Genomic DNA, 18,869 nt, shown 5'->3' on the forward strand with positions numbered 1-18,869 from the left:
CAGACAGGTGCAGGCCTGTTGCCGCCTCTGAGCCTATTCCATATGTAAATTATATAAGCGCCTGAGCATTTTTGTATATTAAACACTGGAAATGTTCAAAGTTGAAAGATTTTCCCAAACCTGCTCCTCAGCACAATTCTGTCTTGCAGGGCTAAGGACATTTCCCCCAGCCTGGCTCGGTTTTATCTCTGACACGCACCATTAACTGCGAGACTCTACACTGAGGGCTTGGAATGCAGTCAGGTTGTGAAAGCGTTTCAACGACTCGTGTAGAAGTCAGATTCACCCAGGCTCAGTTGTCATAGACAGTCTGGGTACTTCTGTAAATTGGGCATATTAGTCTAATGGCGTAGAACTTTATTGCTTTCGGTTGTTTTGCTCACACTGCCTTTAATCTTTACATTACGGAAAGCGTTGTGGAAAGGCTTTTCTAAACGCATGCGGCATTGTGTTTATTTGTGCTGAAGTGAGAGGATTGTCAGAGCTGCGGAGGCTGGAGAAAGCTGTAACATTGCAGGTTTGATACCGCTGAGTGTGATGAAGGTTTGGTGTGAAAGCAGCAGGATCTGGTTTACCCTGATGGCCTCAATTACCCGTTCTCCCGTGTGTTGATGGACAACAAACACCACTGTTGCGCCTCTTTCTCACACCAGTCCGACTTTATTTTCACACGTACACCTTTCCTCCCCATGCTGTGGCCTGAGCTAATGTTGTCTCGCTGTCAAAATCAAATCCCATAAGGGAGGTTTCCTCACATTCGCTCTTCTCCTGTTTCTCCAGATCGCCACGCGGGACGAGGACCATGATTGACAGCCAAGGAAGCTGAGGAGACCTGCCACTCATTTTGTTATCAGCGTGTCAGAGGGGCTTTCTCCCGCTCATCTAGCCCCCTTCTTCCTCCTCGGGTCTTCTTATCTTTGGGCCTGTGACCTCACAGTCTTCTGTCTCTCTGGAAACTTGAAGAAATACTAAGTCAAGCCGTGCTCCCCCTCCCCCACCCCCTCCGAAGGGAGTTTGACATGCCTCCTCACTCCATTTGAGTCCCTGGAAGAAGAAGACTATAAACCCTGGTTTGTACATCTTAAGAAGGAGGCACGGCTCCAACGGAAGGAGCTGAGAGAGGAGCAGTCATGAGGTTCCAGTTTGCACTGACCCTCCAGGCGATATGGACTGGCATGTGCCACGCGGCCATGCAGCACTACCCCGCGGCTTGGGGCCACTATGACGTCTGCAAGTCCCAGGTGTACTCGGACGAAGGTTTAACCTGGGACTACATGGCCTGCCAACCGGAAGCAGCCGACATGACCCAGTTCCTGAAGGTTACCCTGGATCCTCCCAACATCACCTGTGGAGACCCTCCAGAGACATACTGTGCCCTGGTGAGTACATTTAGGAACTAAACGTCTACCGTCAGGAAAAGAGATGGGAGGAAGGGGAGACAAAGACAGCTTTTTTTTTTTTTTTCCCCCACTTCATAAGTGTTGTGTATCTACTTGGCGTTTTCTGACCCCCACAGCCATGACAAACACTCTTGAAAGCCTGTGTGACTCAGATATGTGGCTGTGGCTGAAGGAATTGAGGCCGGTGCCCATTGACGTCATGCTCTGCTGTTTGAAGAGCTGTGTCTCGGTATGCACAGCAAACACAATCTGATGTTTTGGCGAAGCTGCTGAAAACACTGCAAAATACGACTTTACCAGCTGAAAAGACAAACACATGCACCAGTCCCCCTGTTCATGCATACCGTTATTACAAACCTTTTTTTTTTCCTATCCTACTTTGCTTCCTGTCTGGGAACACAGTAGTCCAGCAAAACGTGAACGTCATCCGTGTTTATCTTTGTCTACGTGACCATTTATGATCAGTCGGGGTTGTGGATTTTAATGTGGAAAAAACTCTCGAAGCACGACTGGCTTAATGAGTTAAAACTAAGGATGCCTCAATCAGGACTTTTCATCAGCAATATTGAGTCCAAGTTGGATATCTAAACCTATGTCACATATCTTCCTGAAAACCTAACTTTAAAGTACTGTAAAATAATACATTGTATTTCATCTGTATTAAAAGCCATACATTTGTATTATATTCATGTCATCACCTAACTCACTCACTTTTGACTTTCTGGAGGTTGCATCCATTTTTTACAGAGGGTTATCTGTTTTAACACAGGTTTAACTAGCATGATTTGCAACATTTTCTGATGGAGCTGTTTACGTTATGCTAGGCTAACGCTAGCATGTTTACTCCCTATTTTGATAGAATATGTTGAAGGAGAACGTCAACATTTTTCAGAGCAGTTCCAATAAGTCATGTGCAGACAACGTTTACAACAAAAAGGCTTGTTTGCCTGGTTTATTGACTTGGCGTGTTACTTTGTCCATATCATTTATTGCACAGCGTCCAGAACTGTTTACCTAAACAGTTGAGGTGCAGCAGCCAACACAATCTCTCCTTTGCAGTAACCATCAAAGAAAAAGATGAAAATTACTTTCATGGTACATACTACTCCTGTTCTTGCCATTTTTCCCTGAAAAATAGATTTTATTTTATATATTATAGTTGCTGTTCCGCTTACTGTTACTTGTCTGCGTATTATTATTATTATTTTTATTCTTGTTTGTTTTTACTTTTTTTTAGGCGATGCGAGCATTGGAATCCAAAGTCAAATTCCTCATTTGTACCCACAAACAGCAAATAAAGTTGATTCTGATTCAAAATCTTAACATCCATAGCTATGGATGCATTATGGCATTATCAACCCAATATCTTGATAAAAAGATAAATTGTGTGAATAAGTTACATTCTGCACAGATTTTTGTTGACTTTTTTATGCAGTTCTGTTGAAATGAAAACAAATTCCTTAAAAACCTTAAAATAAACAAAGAAAATTATAGTAGGTCAAGTATTTAATTAGCTAACCCCCCTCTGACTTCTCCTGTGTACTTTTCCTCTCGAAATTAACAGCTGGTCGCTTTAGATTAATCCGAAATGATGAATCCGTTTTGGGCCGCAGCGTGTTACCAAGTCATCAAAGATTCCATCAGTACAAATGCACTACTCAACAGCTTCGAGAGCCCTTTTAGATAAATCGGGAGATGTTTCAGGGAAAAGTAGTAACTTGAGGCGTATAAATAGACCATCACCATCAGCGCAAATTCAGCTGAGAGGGAAGATAGAGGAACAAAGAGGGATTAACAAAACACAGATGACAAAAAAACAGCAAAAGAATGATCAGAGAAGCAAGAAGGAGCGCACATAAGGGAGACGGAGGCTCAGAGGACTCTGTGCAAAGCATAGGATGACTGAAGAACTAATATCTCCTGTGCAGGGAGGAGGGATGCAGGCTCTGAAATGTGAATAATTCAACATGTTTTGTAGCTAATGTGTTTTATTCATAGGACACATTATTCAGCACGACACCTCAGAGGCGCTTCTCAAAACGCTGACTCCCGTGACTCCAAGGTTGGTTGGAGGCAAAGGGGCTGAGAGGGAATGGGGAAAGCTCATTGTCACCCTCTGTTTGAGACTGTGTGCCCAACATCTGATTGGCCTCAAGAGCCAGAAGGGTTTTACAGAATTCTGGCAGAGTCTGGACAAGTCTGGGTAGTTTTGGAAACCCATTTCAGTATTTCCCAGGTCTGGAAAAGTAAATCAGAAAGAAAAAAAATATATAAAAATTGTCCCTTCCTTCCTTCCTTCCTTTCCTTCCCCTCCTTCCGGCGAAGTCAGGAATGGACGAAGAAGGAAGGAAGGAAGGACGGAAGGATTCCTTTCCTCCTTCTTCCTGCCTCTCGCGTCCTTCTTCTCTTACTTACTTCAGTGCCTTCTTCTTCCTTCCGTCTTCCTTCCTTCCTTCCTTCCTTCCTTCCTTCCTTGTGTATTCCTCCTTCCTTCCTTCCTTCCTTCCTTCCTTCCTTCCTTCCTTCCTTCCTTCCTTCCTTCCTTCCTTCCTTGTGTATTTCCTTCTCTTCCTTTGGAAACATGGAAATGTTTGAAAATGTTTCCATTTAATTAATTGAATCATTCCTGTCCTCCTTCATGATGTCCTTTGCTCTGTTGTTCCTTTCTTCCTTCATTGTGCCATTCCATATTTCGTGTGGCCTTGCGTCCTTGTTGACATTCCTCCCACCTAATCTTCGTTCCTTTCTTCCTGTTATTTTCTTTTTTTTTCAGGTTCCATATTTAAAGTCAGATCACTGTAGATATGGCTAACATAAATTCACAGTGAACTTTATTAATTTGGCGTTTTTAAATGAGCCTAATGAACTGATCGAAAAGGAACTCCTGAAAGTTGAGTCTGGAAATGTTTGAAATTTTCACATAACACCCATATACGGAGCCTGGTTTGAGATTTGCTTTGCAGCAGGCAAATTATCCGAATCCTGGATAAGCATCAGCAGCCATCAGATTCCTATTTCAGGAAACACAGCTGGAACTAGGTTCACAATTATTTTTGCCAGTCTTTTAACTGTCCGATGATGGCTTATTGAATTAGCAGCAGTTTGCTCTGCGCCGCTGCCCTCATGTCTCCGGCGGTGAATGTGATAGGAGGGCCTCAATTAACCAGGCAGCGGTTGGCTTCTCCACAGCCATTTCCTCTCTCCGCTGTACTCCGCGGATCACAAATCACACAAACATCAGTGAAATATGACCCCCCTCGCCACTTTGCGATAGAGTCCAATTCTCTGCGATTGTTTTATTTTTACCTCGGTCGGCGACATGGCTAGAGATCAACATGGAAACAGTTATCATTGATATTTCAGTTGCTGAGCATGCCAATACGCCGCAGCAGTGTCAATAGCGCCGGTATCATGAGTCAGATCGTTGCAGATTCGGGGTAATTATCGTATGCCAGCGTTATCAGTGAAAATCATCTCTCCGCCAATTGATTTTTGCGCTCGCAGAGGAGGCTGTATTTTCAAGCCTGGTTTCTGCTTCCTGGAGAGCTGAAGGTAACGGACACCGAGACCTGACAGGAGTAAGAGAGAGAGAGAGAGAGTGAGAGAGGCAGAGCAGGATGAGGAGGCTCGAGGGCGTGGTGCTTATGTGAGCACGGCGCGCTCAGGTTGCGGCCTCCATCCCAGGGTCACAGATAAAGGAAGACAGCATCAGACACACACACACACACACACACACGCACACACACACACACACACACACACACACAAACTGCTCACTCCAGTAAAGACTTTCTATTCTCCTTCTAGCCTGGTAACCTTTTCAATAGCAATAAGCTGGCATTCTCAGAACTCTGGCACATGAATCTGCCACGATATCAGATTTCACCGTCCCCTCCAGTTAGACTCAGACAGGCTTTTAAATATCTGGAGAGCTTTCACAGCCACAACCTGCTGATGGCTGACGTTGTGTTGGGATGTGAAAAAAAAAAAAAAAGTAGCAGAAACTTTAACGTTCTTGAACTGTTAATGAATCAGGAACGTGCACAGACTTTTTAGGAGGCAGGTGCTCAAACCAAGAAAATGGGAACCTATAACCTAATTTATTCATACGTTTCCACATATATATATATATATATATATATATATATATATATATATATATATATATATATATATATATATATATATATATATATATATATATATATATATATATGTGTGTGTGTTAACTCAGTCAATTCACATCTAATCAAATAGTATAAATGATTTAATACCAGGCATTACAGGGCCAAATTGGGCATGCCTTTAATCAACAAAGCAACATTTAAAATAAACTTAAAAATCATTAAATATTCTAACTTAAAAGTTGTCAAAACTCTGTTCTGAATAAATGAAATAAAAGTAAAGTATATGACATACAACGGTTCACAAAAGAGGTGAGGCAGTAGTTAATATTAACAATGGGCTAATTATTATGTTAATAAAATCAAATAGCTAAGTTACATTTCCCTATTTGTTCATGTTTTTCTATGCTGCACTACGTATATGATAGAGAATTATTTTTCACCATCGACACGTATTAGATCCTCTTAAGGCCCAACCCCCAGCACAGGGGGCTCAGGACGTTTCCTGAATCTGTGGTCAAAATACAGTGCCATAACCTAATTATGTTTACTTCAGCAATGTCAAACTCCATTTAAACATAAAATCCACAGAAATGTCAAATTGTTTGAAAAATGTCATTATTAATATAATTATTTTTTTACATAGTTTGAAATTGAATAGTTACGTTCCAGGCTGGGGCTTAAGAATAATGTTAATTACCTATCAAAATGATTCTTCAACTGTTAAAATATAAATGCTTGCATGAAAAGAACTCCTTGACTGGAGGTGACTTTTCGAACGCTGGAAAGAGTTTTGTAATTATAAAGTATTGTATGCTTGTTTTTATTTTGAACACTTATTGTGAGAGCTACTCAACATTTTCCTGCAAAATCTATCTGGCCAGGCTTTTTGTTTTGTTTATTCTTTCGACCTTTCACATCAAAATAATTAAGATTTAAAATGAAACAAAACTAGTGAACTAGTCTGTGAAAATTATGGACTTTATGAGTAAAAAACATGCAGGCTATGCTTTATTTATGGATGCTCTTTGTAAGAACTGGCAGCCTCTCTTTTTGTATTCAGGAAAACGTCCGGCCAAAAGTTTTCAACGGCGCAATAATGTTATGTTTTGTAGTTATTTTTGTACGCACAAGCACCGACGTTACTGGTCTGTCCGATGCTACAGGTCAGAGGAGAGGTGTGGTGGCTGCAGCGGCTGGGCTGGCGTTCAGCGTCAGGGCCGAGGGGAGGAGGGGGAGGTAGGGAGGGATGGGCAAGGCGGGGGGCTTGGATCAGGCTGGTGCAGAATTCTCACAAGAACTCAAACAAATGCCCTCCAAATGTCAAAACAGGTTCGGGGGGAATTGGTGGCAGATTGGTAATTTTTGTTTTTAAATATTGATGATTGAAGAAAAAAATTGGACTCCAGCAGAAAGGGCACTTTTTTAATCCAGAGCAAAAGGGCAAGCGCTTGAGCACCACAAGTGGTCTGTGCATGTGCCTGCAATGAATTGTTGGTGTTTTGTTAGGGAAATTGACAGACAAAAAAACCTTTATGTTAGAATAATAAAGCATAATGGAGTGTAATTTTTAAATTAAAACACAGTTTTTACTTGTGTCACGGTGGACGACTTCAGACTTGGCAGAGAAAGTACGTTCTACTTCTGTATGGTTGGTCAGTCAGATAACACCTTAAAAGTGTTTCCCAGCTAGTTAACAGTTAATGTGAAAGGGGAGATGATTTTTTTTAAAAGTTGGTGGAGGATGTGCCTTTTCTTTTAAAATTTTAAATTAATGCCGTTTTCATTAATTGTCTTAATAGAAAAGGAAACTAATCTAAACTTTCCAAATGTCTACTTTTTTGGAGTTTAGGGTGTTTTTCCCTTCCTTTAAACTTGAAATTATTTTTGTTTCAGTTGATAATAAGTGTGAATATGTGTGTGTACTTTTTTTAAATATCTTTGTCACACTGCTTTGATTTGTGCAGACTGATAGTGCCTATAATTCAAGCTTAATAAAATACATTAGCAGGCTTCAGCAGAACTGTGAAATGCCTGTTTTCCTACTGAGGTCCAATATCATTTTCTTCCCTTAAATGTAATATCAACCATTTCTGTTTGGTGTTGTGCCTGTTAAACTTTAGACAGATTTATTTTATGCTTAAATAACAGTAAATGGGGGGTGGGGGTGTGTGTGTGGGGGGATCATAATCACAAAAATGAATTGGATTTGGGTAAATATGAATATATTTTAGTTGCATCAACATGCATCACGCATTTTTTGTAAAAAGATGTTCTCTTGTAAATGGTAAATGGCTTGTACTTGTATAGCGCTTTAACTAGTTTGACGACCCCAAAGCGCTTTACACTACAGTCAGTCATTCATCCATTCACTTATTCATATAAGTAAGAACTAAAAAGCCAGAGAATTGAAACCAAAATGCAAAAAAATCTGAACCAAAACAAGCAAATGATCTCCAAATCTTCGTTATTCAAAAAGCTCATACCAAAGTGCTTTAATTAAGCAACCTACGATTGAAGCTTTATGATGCATTCACTGTTCAGAGAAAAACAGCTTTTTGTGTCTTGACCCACTAGTCACCAGTCAGTGCCGATCAAACATTAAATCAGTCGATTCTGACCATCATTCCGTTTCTTGGTGCATATCTATGAATAAATAAATAAACAGGTAAAAACAGCAGGCTGTTCCTCTCACACATGGACTGTTCAACACATCCATTGATGCACACTGCGCTGTGTGAATGCAGGAAGTAGTGGTGTAAGCTCGCCTTTAGTAAAATCATATTTAATTGATGTGCCACAATTTTACACCTAAAATGTAAAAAAAAATCAAATGTTTCATTTGAAGTCATTTACTCAGTGACGGGGGGGAAAAAATCCCAAGTTGGAAATAATTTTTATTGACAAAACTATAATTGCAACATTAATTGGAAATATTAACAGTTCAATGTAACTGAAGATTTTTTATTTAGTTATACTTTACTTTTTGAAGTTGATCAGATTTCGTAAGACCTTTCACTAGTATCTATAACTTTTTATTTTTATGGGATGGAAACATGGACACCTATTCCTTTTCAAAATAGGAAATACAAGAAACATACTAATCAAGTATGGTAGATGTGTGTTGATTTTGCTTAATCAGGAGATGGCTACAAAAAAGTTACAGCTCATGTAGACTTGCCCGTAGCTACTTGGAGATCAGTAAAGCTAGCCGACAAACAAAGCTGGGCGAGGTTTGCAGGCTCGTCTTTCCATTACAGGAGGATGGTAAGGCGGCAACAAAATATCAGAATGTTAGCGTGTCACTTGAACAAAATTACCCTAAACCTTGAATCACTGGACATCCATAGACATCTTTCATCCTTATTTTAGGCTGGCCAGTTCTTGTCTCTATCTAGCCCTGAACAGTGAGTTAAATACTGAACCAAAGTTCTGTTTGAAGAAAGATTTTAAGACTGGCTGGGTTAGCCCAGTTCACCAACCTCAACCGCCATGTAACTGCCTCAATAGACATATTTATGTTGCCATGTTTTCACCTTTCACTTTTCAACTATAATTTCAACTTCTTTAGTTTGAAACCCTGCGACAGACTGGTGACCTGTCCAGGGTGTACCCCGCCTCTCGCCCACTGACAGCTGGAGATAGGCACCAGGCACTTCCTGCTGTTTGTCTGATAGATAAAATCATAGGTTTAGAAGAAGCAAACAAGTAATGCAGCTGTCACATCACATCTTTATAAAATTGCTCTGAGGAAGATGTAAGGAGGCTCGTTCAGGCTCAGAAGACCAGGAAACCTCCAGGACCCGATGGCACTTTTCCCTACTCCCTGAAAGCCTGTGCTGACCAATCGGCCCTCATTCTCACTCTTATCTTTAACAAGTCTCTGGAGCAGTGTGAGGTTCCCTCCTGCTTCAGATGCTCCATTACTGGGTTAAATGACTACAGGCCGGTAGCCCTAACATCTGTGGTAAGGAAATCCTTTAAGCGACTGCTGTTGAAGCTTCTGAAGCAGATCACAGTCCCCCTGCTGGATCCCCTGTAGTTTGCTCACAGGGCAAAACGTGCCCTGTAATGGTGCAGTCAACCTCAGAGTACGCTTCATCCTGCACCACAGATACCCAGGGACGTACGCTAGGATCCTGTTTGTGGACTTCAGCTCCGCCTTCTACACCATCAACCCAGACATCCTCTACCAAAAGCTCACTTGGCTAAATTTCAGTGGATCACCAGCTCCCTGACTGACCGGCAGCAGCAGATGAGACTTGAGAGTATCTTCTCCCACACAAGACCCATCAGAACTGGCGCCCGCCCTAGAGGGTGTTCTCTCCCCACTCTCCCCATTCGCTGAGGTGCAGCCAAGCGGACCTATTCCTTAACAAGACAGGTCCAAACTACAAGAAACAATTAGGTCTGCAGAGGGGATCATCAGCGCTGAACTTTCCTCCATCCATGACTTGTACAGGTTTAGGATCAGGAAAGTGGCAGCTAACATCTCTGCAGACCCTACATGTCCTACACAAACTGCTTAGCCTCTGACCTTCAGGTGGGTGCTACAGTGCACTACTTGCTGAAACCAGCAACCCCAGAGACAGTGATCTTCTCCCACGCTGTCATCCTGATGAACACTCACCCTGATTTAAAGGCATGACCTCGCCCCCATTTTGAAAAATGCCATCAAAGTGGGCGGTTACAAGAGACACTAATGTGTCTAGTGGTGGGGTTTTAATCAGTGCTCGTTGCATGAGCGAAAGGGACCTGTTGAAACACAGAGTGACCAGAGCGACATCTGGTGGGTTTCCCTCCAAACGCAGGGCTAAGGTGACGAAAACATGTACCGGTTGAACCAACAGGAAGGTTCAACTGCAGTAGCCACCGTTCAACAGAGGGAAGGACTGATACGATTTTAAGAGAGATACTGCGGAATTAAAAAAAAGTTCACATAAAAATTGCACAGTATCATTAAAGTTACACCCTTAGGCCCAGTTTATTGTTTATCTGCAAAAAAAGTAGATTTTGGGGTGAGTTGATATTATGCACATTTGCACCAGTCCAACCAATGTCTTATTCTTTTGTAAAAACAGTGTATGTATATATACTTATTTACAAAAATATTTAATTTCCCTTTTTATGTATTTATATTCGAAATGTCTCCATTGAGAGCAAAGTGAACTTTTCTTGTTTCTGCAAACCAAGTTGCCAACTAAAGCTGATTCTGATAGTATTTGTCATATGATTCCTTTCTCTGCCTTTCGTCATTGGTTCTCTGGTTTACGTCTTAGCTGGAGGCATCTTAGACCTGACATGAGTCAATGTTCCGCTAAAGCAGCCATAGGCCTCCAAAACATAATTTCTTTGTTTGGGGAAGATGTAAGATACTTAATACTTTTGTTGAAACACCTAAACCAAGATTCATCTGACTTGTGACATTTTACTCTGTTCTTGTTGGCCAGTTTTTCTGTATTCGGTGGAAGAAAAGATCTATGCAGGTTTGACTGGTACATACAGTATGTACATCAGTCATTTTAGGCAGGTGCATGTAGGTGACAAACGTTAAAGGCTTCCAGTTATAGTGGTGATGAGCTGTGACACTATTTATTTGCTGTTTTCATAAGCAGCTCAATCTTTCTAAGAGGCACCATAAAAGAGCTTTTTCTTGGTATCGGAACCAGGGTGCGGGTAGCTCCTGTGGATTTACATTGTAGTATAAAAATCTGACCTTTCCCTAAGTAGATCCTGATCAGAGGTTTCAGGCAGACAAAGCGTTTGCACTCCCCCCTCGTACCTCCTCTGTCCCAATCTTATACAATGTGGCACCTCTCAACAAGCTCCACACTGACATTTCCTGGAGAATCGAATGCGCCATCAGCAGCAATATGTCTCCTTTCATGCAGCAACACTCAGTCAGTGTGAGGGCTGACGGAGGATGAGACGGAGAAAAACAAGATAAGAACTTTTTTTTTACAGAGTTACAGTCTTGTCCATCACTTTCTGGCAAACTTGTTTATGTTGCCTTTCTTAAAATATCTTAACCTTTGGAAAAACACAAAACTAAACTCAACTTTTCTATTTAGTGTTTATTGTATAAAAAAGTATATGAACTGAATTCTAGCACATTGTGGAAAATAAACTCTTAATTAATAGAACTGTTAAACATCAGACGCAGAACTCAGCATGATCATTTTGTGGTTTTCATCTTAGCCAGACCAAACAAAATCAAAGGTTCATTGAGGTTTGTGACTGAAGCAAAGGGCACGAACCAAAACAAATTAAAATGAGACAAATCAGAGTCACCCTCAACTCCTTTTTCCGCGTCTTTGTTTGATTAATGATAGTTATCTGGAGTCTTGAACAAAGGTGGACTTGTTGTTTCTGCATAATTTACTAAGCTTCAGCGTCTGGAACTTGACTGATTTTTTCACACGGTATTTTTCATCTAAATCTCAAAGGAATACTGTCTCTTTTATGTGATTTAATTAGCCTAATCAACTCTCAGCAGCAAGAAGTTAAAGCTACGGCTGCCCACGCTGTGGTGTACATTCATGGTTCTACTTGGTTTGGCGGATAACTCACTCTGTCTTATTAGTAGAATACTTTTCACCCTGTCAAATGGCCAGATGTGGCATATGTTTCCAAGTGGTTCAGACATGGTGCAGTTGCTTAATTGTTATTTTTGTCCTGTTTAAAAAAGATTGTATTGTAAAATAACCCTACAGACTGGTCAGTAGTAATTTATATTGCAGTCAGTTAATTAGAGATGCAGCAGTTAAATGTATTTTATTTATTTATTTAAATTTCAAAGGATAAGCCATTGACATGAAACTATCTTGTTTTCAAGGTGGCCCTGAAGTATTTCTGTGGTTTGATCCAAATGAATAAAACTTTATTGTAGAGATCTAATACCAACTAATGTTTTGACCTTTATTTTTGGTATTTTTTGTGATTGTGGCTTACAGCTTTAAAATTTTTTTTTAAAAAAAAAAACTCAGTTTCTCCGTAATTGAAATTATTATATATGCCTGTGCAAATTCTCAGTCATCGCAACAAAAAACAGACTTAAATCGGAGGTAACCGGACTTTAGCTCAGTTTTTCTGAAACCCGATGCTGACTAAGGGAAAGCCATGGGATAGGAAGATGCACTGGGCTTATTTTTAGACCATAGTTGTACAAGTCCAGTTGACATTTGAGGATAAACCTACGTAATAACATTTAAGAGACTGGTAAGAAGTGGCCATGCTGGCAGAGGTTTATGCAAACTGTTCATAAACAGCAGACAGATTTAGCATCATGGCTAATGTCTAGGCTAATGAGGCCAAGCAACTGGTGAGCTGTTGGTGCTTGTAACCACAGTTTGTTCACTGTCCTGGTCATATCGCCTCACTGTTTGACAGTAGCAGAGTTGGAACCAAGCAGAGTAACTCAATAAAATCAATATATTAGATCAATAATATAAAAAGAAAATCTTAGCCTTATGTAGTGTGCTGCATGCTACGTAAGTGCTGCAGCTCCTGGGGAGCCGGAGAAAGGTAACGATACCACCACCACAGCTTCTTCACACCCCACCCAAACTTGTCAATCCAACCAGTCATTGTTTTACACAGACTCCTGCCACGCTACAAGAAAGTCGACTTCCTCCTCGTTGGATAACGCTCCCCTGTAATTTCATCACATTTCTCCTAAAAGCCACAAATGGTAAATGGTAAATGGCTTGTACTTGTATAGCGCTTTAACTAGTCTTGACAACATCCAAAGCGCTTTACACTACAGTCTCAGTCATTCACCCATTCACACACACATTCACACCCTGACGGTGGTGAGCTATGTTAGTAGCTACAGCTGCCCTGGGGCAGGCTGACAGAGGTGAGGCTGCCATACAACGGCGCCACCGGGCCCTCTGACCACAGATATGAATCCATGTCCACAGCAGTGTAGACTTGTAGTTAGAGTAGTATACACAAGACTTTGGACTCGCAGCTTTCAGATTCAAACTCACAAAAAACAATCCTAACCCACTAAGTATTTCAGACTCACGTATATGACACCAGCGTTTTGTGTTTGAATTTTACTACAATATTGGTATTGACATACAAATATGAATATTAATTGTTAAAATCATACACACACCTTTTTGACAGCCTCCTTACTTCATACATTAGCTGGGTACCTTTGCATACAGTCATTGCTCAACAAGTTTACCAGTGACAATCAAAACTATAATCATAATAATTATAACAATAAACTGGTTGCTCACATGCTAAAGAGGACCGTCTGACTATCAGGTGATTGTTAGTACACTGATGCCGCTTTTTGTTCCCAAGGGGCTGAGTCATATTCGCAACAACAGCATTGTAAGAGGGGGGCAATTGGACCCCGAGGATCTCCTACCCTGTTAAATGACGGGCGGTTTCTCATCACAAAAATGGCTCTTTTACTCCCCTGTCAAACCAACGTTCCTCTCTATCCAGGATGAGAACATCTTCCACCCTGAAAGAGTGACAGCTGGCCTGCAGAGGAGTGTACACTGCTGAATCTTGGCCTGATGATGTTGCTTATCGGTGGTGGGCCATCCTTTGGGTCAGTGGCTGCGTTGTTTCCCAGATGTATAACTGGTCACAGTCATCCTGGCACTTAACAGCACACACAACATTGCACAAAATTGCTCTGTTTGTGCCGGGGCATCGGATCTTTGGGGGGAACCCGTCTTTGCCCTGATGTGTTTTGGGGTTTGAAAGCTACTGGGACTTCATGTGTAAAAAATAAATGTCTCAGTTTCCCTGTTTGTCTTAAGTCACTACCGTCCCACTAAACATCTTTTCAAATGAAAAGATATTTAGCACTGCAATGGACTGGCGACCTGTCCAAGGTATACCACGCCTCTCGCCCATTGACAGCTGGAGATAGGCACCAGCATCCCTCGCAACCCCAATAGGGATACGCGTGTTGAAAATGGATTTCATGTGGAAATCAAGATCTCAGAGTCTGGAAGAAGTGCGGAGAAGGACATAATCCAGTCTGCTTGAGCTTCTTTGTTAAGTTTCCACAGTCAGGATGATCTGCTTGTGTTGGTCCACTGTGTTTATCAAGTCCAAAGGTAGTGCAAATGTCTACCAGGAAAGGAAATCTTGGAAAGCGTCCTGCTTCCTTCATACTGCCATGCTTTGTGGAGATGTTAATTTCAATGCCAGTACCTAATTTTGTGACCACTATGTCACTGTGGTTGATTGACCAGCAAACCCTTTTGATCTAGACTCGATAGAGAACCTGGGAGGTAAGCAGAACCACAAACTGATTGCCTCTTTCATAGACTTCCCAATTACTGATCGTACGTACTGTTCAAAATTTGCTGAAAACCAATTTCTGGACTTGCATTAGCTGTAAGCCATAAACATTCATATTAACAGAAAAAAATATATTTGTATTACATCACCCTTTGAGGAATCTAGTTTGGATCTTTCAACTTTTTAACTTAATGAATTAAACAATTAACATTTCAATGATATTTTAATTTACTGAGATGCACCTGTACTTACTGCAGGGCAGGTATGCTTAAAAAGCTACATTAGGCACCATCTAAAACAAATCAGTGTTAAAGATCAGCACCAACACTATGACAACGGTCGGAAAACTTGTTCATCTTAAGAGATTTAACACAACGTGGAAAATGTAGTGTGGAATACACAGAAAGTCAAACTTTTATCAGAAAAACTAAGAAATCTCTATTGTGTGAATCCACAGCATTCTCCAGCCTCCACCACCTGCTCTGTTTTCTCCTTAATCTTCTTTTCTGAGGATCTCTAATGGCCTGTAGCTTGCAGCAGTGAGCGCTATACTGCACATCAAAATTTTGTGTCATTGCTGACAGCATTGCATACTGGTTTATATGTGCTATCAGCAGTGAGGATGCAGCTGTCTTGGGGTGAAAATCAGGAGCGAGCACTCACCCTGCATGCTAGCAAGAATGAAGAGTAGAAAAGCAGGAGAATAAATTATTGTGTCTTCTGAAGAACCACTCTTTCCACTGTTACAGACAATTTACTACTCGTTTATTTACTGCTTCATTATAGTTGGTGTCTTTTTTGGCTATCCAAGCATTCTTGACAGTGAGCTGCCTTAAAAGCTCAAATTAGTTGAATGTTGACCAAAGAATCTTGCTGATAAAAGACCAATTAGGGTGCATTGTTAAACCATTGTTGTTCATATAAATATCTTGGTTTCAGAGCATAGTGATTTCATTTTTCTTTTCTTTTTTTGACTGAAAGAACAAAAAGGCCCTTCGCACATAGGAATCTGTGGTTCCGGTGGACCACCTCCAAGCATATTTGTGTGTATGCGTTTCACAACGACAAAGCAAAGAGTACTTCTGTCAATTTTATCTCTGCTGTTATGCTTAGTGACGATAGTGAGCAGGCCCTCTCAAAAGGAATCACTCACAGGACATTCTTAATGTTCTGGTGTTTCAGAAGAATTAAGCAGAAGTACCTCAGCCGGACACAGTATAACACTGAGTTCTGTGCCACTTATCATAATACACACTCACTGTTATGTATGGGAGCACATCAAAAGCACCAATTCTTACAAGGCTGGAGTTGATACTCCTCAAAATCGGCTTAATTTCCTCAGGGTTAGACCCAGGTAATAAGTGTTTTCTAGCATACATGGCAAAATAGGAATGGGCGTGAAAGTGGCTAAAAAAGCGTTTCACGTGGGGCTAAATTAGAATAAATTACACATTTTATAAAACACGTTCTTTGTATGTCTGTTAAGACGGTGTGTCTCTTACGATATTTCCCTGTTGCATAAGTATGTATTTTTAAGCACATCTTTATCATGGCTGACAGCGTCAACACAGCAAGAAATTTCCACTGACCTGGCTCTCACACAGCCTGGTTAGTGCAAATCCAGAGTAGGTTCTGGGGTAAATTCCTGCATACCCTGGCTTTTCCATTTCACAACGGCAGGAAGCTGTTTCTTTGAGTCAAGTTATGACAACAATTTACTCTGTGAAACAACCCTGCTTGATAGTAAGGTTGTTTGGGCTAACCCTCTTATCTACTTTTTATATGAGATCTGCATAAAGAGGTATCGGAAAAGGCGTGTCCTTTTCTGGAGGAGTCTGTGTTCAAATACTCTGCAGAAATCTCTGATAAGAGAGGCTGGTCAGACCATGATCAAATATCTCATCATTTCCAGATTTATATAATTTTGAGCGTAACCGTTTTCCGCCACAGTCAAGAATTTATCTTTTTATCCTCATCTTAACATCCCACACACCCCTCATATAACACAACAAGAGGGCACATTCAGTTCTTTGTGCTGCACTGCGGGGACAGAAGTCACCCTTGTTTCCTGACCCTTCACCTTGATCCTCACCCTGGACAGGCTGATTTACGCTTCCCAACTAAATGCAATAGTCATTTGATTTCATTAATTGTTCTTTATGGCCTGCAGGTGAAAATTCCGTAGTTGTTAATATTTTGTTCAAATAAAATCATCCCTCTGAGGACACTGTGAAGCCTACTCTGTGCTCCTCCCACTCTTCCCACCTATGTGCCCCTCATCTGAACAAGCCTCATTACAAGCTTTCACTTTGTGGTATTTTCCTGAAACTCTATTCCTGCAGCAGGACTGGGTTGAATACCAGCTTACATGAAAGAAAAATGTCCGTGAGGCTCTTACCTTCCTCAGCCAGATGAAGGTTATAGTTAACTGCAGCCGAAAGAGAATATAATCACATTCTTCCCCAGTACATCCTATGTCATAAAGTTTGCATGAGCATCGGGGCACAGTCTGAATTGTTGTTACTGTTGTACTTCTTCAAAGCGCGCCTCCTCAGAACCTTCAATGTCTAAACAAACTCAGTTTTTATTAGCGGTGGCAGGCTCAGCAGAAGTCGGATAGATAATTGTTAGGATAAAGAAAATTGCACATCTTCTGATAATAGGAATGTTGAGATGTGGCTTTTGTGATGTCTAAGTGACACCCAGGTAACTTGATTTTTAAAATGACATTCTGTTCTGGTGGTTTTCAGGTTGGTTTTTATTTACTTATTTATCGCTTTGCTTTGACATACCTGACAACAATCATAACGGGGGTAATTTTTTTTTCTTTTTTAATCTCCTTTGTTTCTAGAAACCGAATCCCTACGTCACCATCATCACTTCTTGTGATTACCACCACGGCATTGTGGTATTGTGTCTGATTTAAGCGGCGGCGCAAATGAGAGCATTTTTTTTTAAGAGCAAACAGAAGGAAATGTTTTCTCACCGGAAAGGGGGGGAAAAAAAAGTTTGTGAAAGTGAAGTCGGTGAGGAGTTGGTATGCAGACAACATCAGGAGTCGCTCTGTGATGTTGCTGTGTGAGTGTGTGACTCGTCTATCTGGGCTCCATCAAGGCGTTCTGTGCTGCCTCGCCGTTTACACTGCCATAACAAGATAACAAGGGGCCCCCTTGACTCCAGCCTCCCACAGGGCTGCTGCTGACAGTTCTTTTTTCCCAAAGTTTTCAGCAAAACATTTCCTTCTTTGCCATAAACTACAGAATATAACTTGGAATTAATAAAATATGCTTTTCCCCAAATTTCTCAGATTTTCTTTCCCCCAATATTAGGATGAAACCACATGTTGACTGAACGCGTGGTGAAAAATATTTCAATGAAGGAGCTGGGTCTATTTGAGAACGCACAGTTTTTCATTTTGTACAATTTTGTGAAAAAGCATTTCCCCTTAACAGATTTCAAGGTAACTAGAGTAAACACAAATGGAGTTTTCAAATGAAGATTTGATTTATTATTTGGTATTAAAAAGCTATCGAAATCAACCAGAACCTTAGTGAAAAAGTACTTGCACCCTAAACCTAATAATCTAATAGCCGGCTGTGCCAGTCTTGATGGCAACAACTACCATCAACGATTTGCAATAACTGGCAATGGGTCATTTCTAAATATCTGTAGAGGGATTTTGACCTTCTCTTGTTTGCTTCACTGTTTTAATTCAGCCCCACTGGAGGGTTTTTGAACCCTAAATGGGGTGACAGATGATCTGGTGGATTGATACGTTTGACAGGTTCTACTATCATAATTCTACATTTCAACACAGACGTTGGTCACCTTGACAGTATGGCCAAAAAGTAACAACAGTCTCTTGTGAAAATGGAGACTATTAATCTCCACTAATATATGAACATATTCGGTTTCAGTTGTTTTAAATGGCTGAAGTTCAGTTGACTAGCTTGCTAGCCTCTCACCACTCTGAGGGTGTGTTTGCATTCCAACAAGCTCAGTGTTATGGCATCTGTCTACTAAAGGCAAGGGAACTATTACCCATAATTAATTCACACAGCCTAACTAA

The 18,869-nt window shown here is 40.9% G+C and overlaps 1 protein-coding gene across 10 annotated transcripts in view; it reads left to right on the plus strand.

Moving 5' to 3' along the window:
* Positions 1–18,869, plus strand: part of ntng1a (netrin g1a) — a 190,625-nt gene that overhangs the window by 16,335 nt on the left and 155,421 nt on the right. For all 10 annotated transcript variants that reach the window (XM_036124782.1, XM_036124786.1, XM_036124783.1 and 7 more), the window contains exon 2: positions 781–1,379. In XM_036124782.1, coding sequence (XP_035980675.1) covers positions 1,131–1,379 — 249 coding nt within the window. In that variant the 5' untranslated portion in view covers positions 781–1,130. The remainder of the gene's footprint in view (positions 1–780; positions 1,380–18,869) is intronic.

Source organism: Fundulus heteroclitus, chromosome 21 (assembly GCF_011125445.2).
Source record: "Fundulus heteroclitus isolate FHET01 chromosome 21, MU-UCD_Fhet_4.1, whole genome shotgun sequence".
In the NCBI taxonomy this organism is placed as follows: Eukaryota; Metazoa; Chordata; class Actinopteri; order Cyprinodontiformes; family Fundulidae; genus Fundulus; species Fundulus heteroclitus.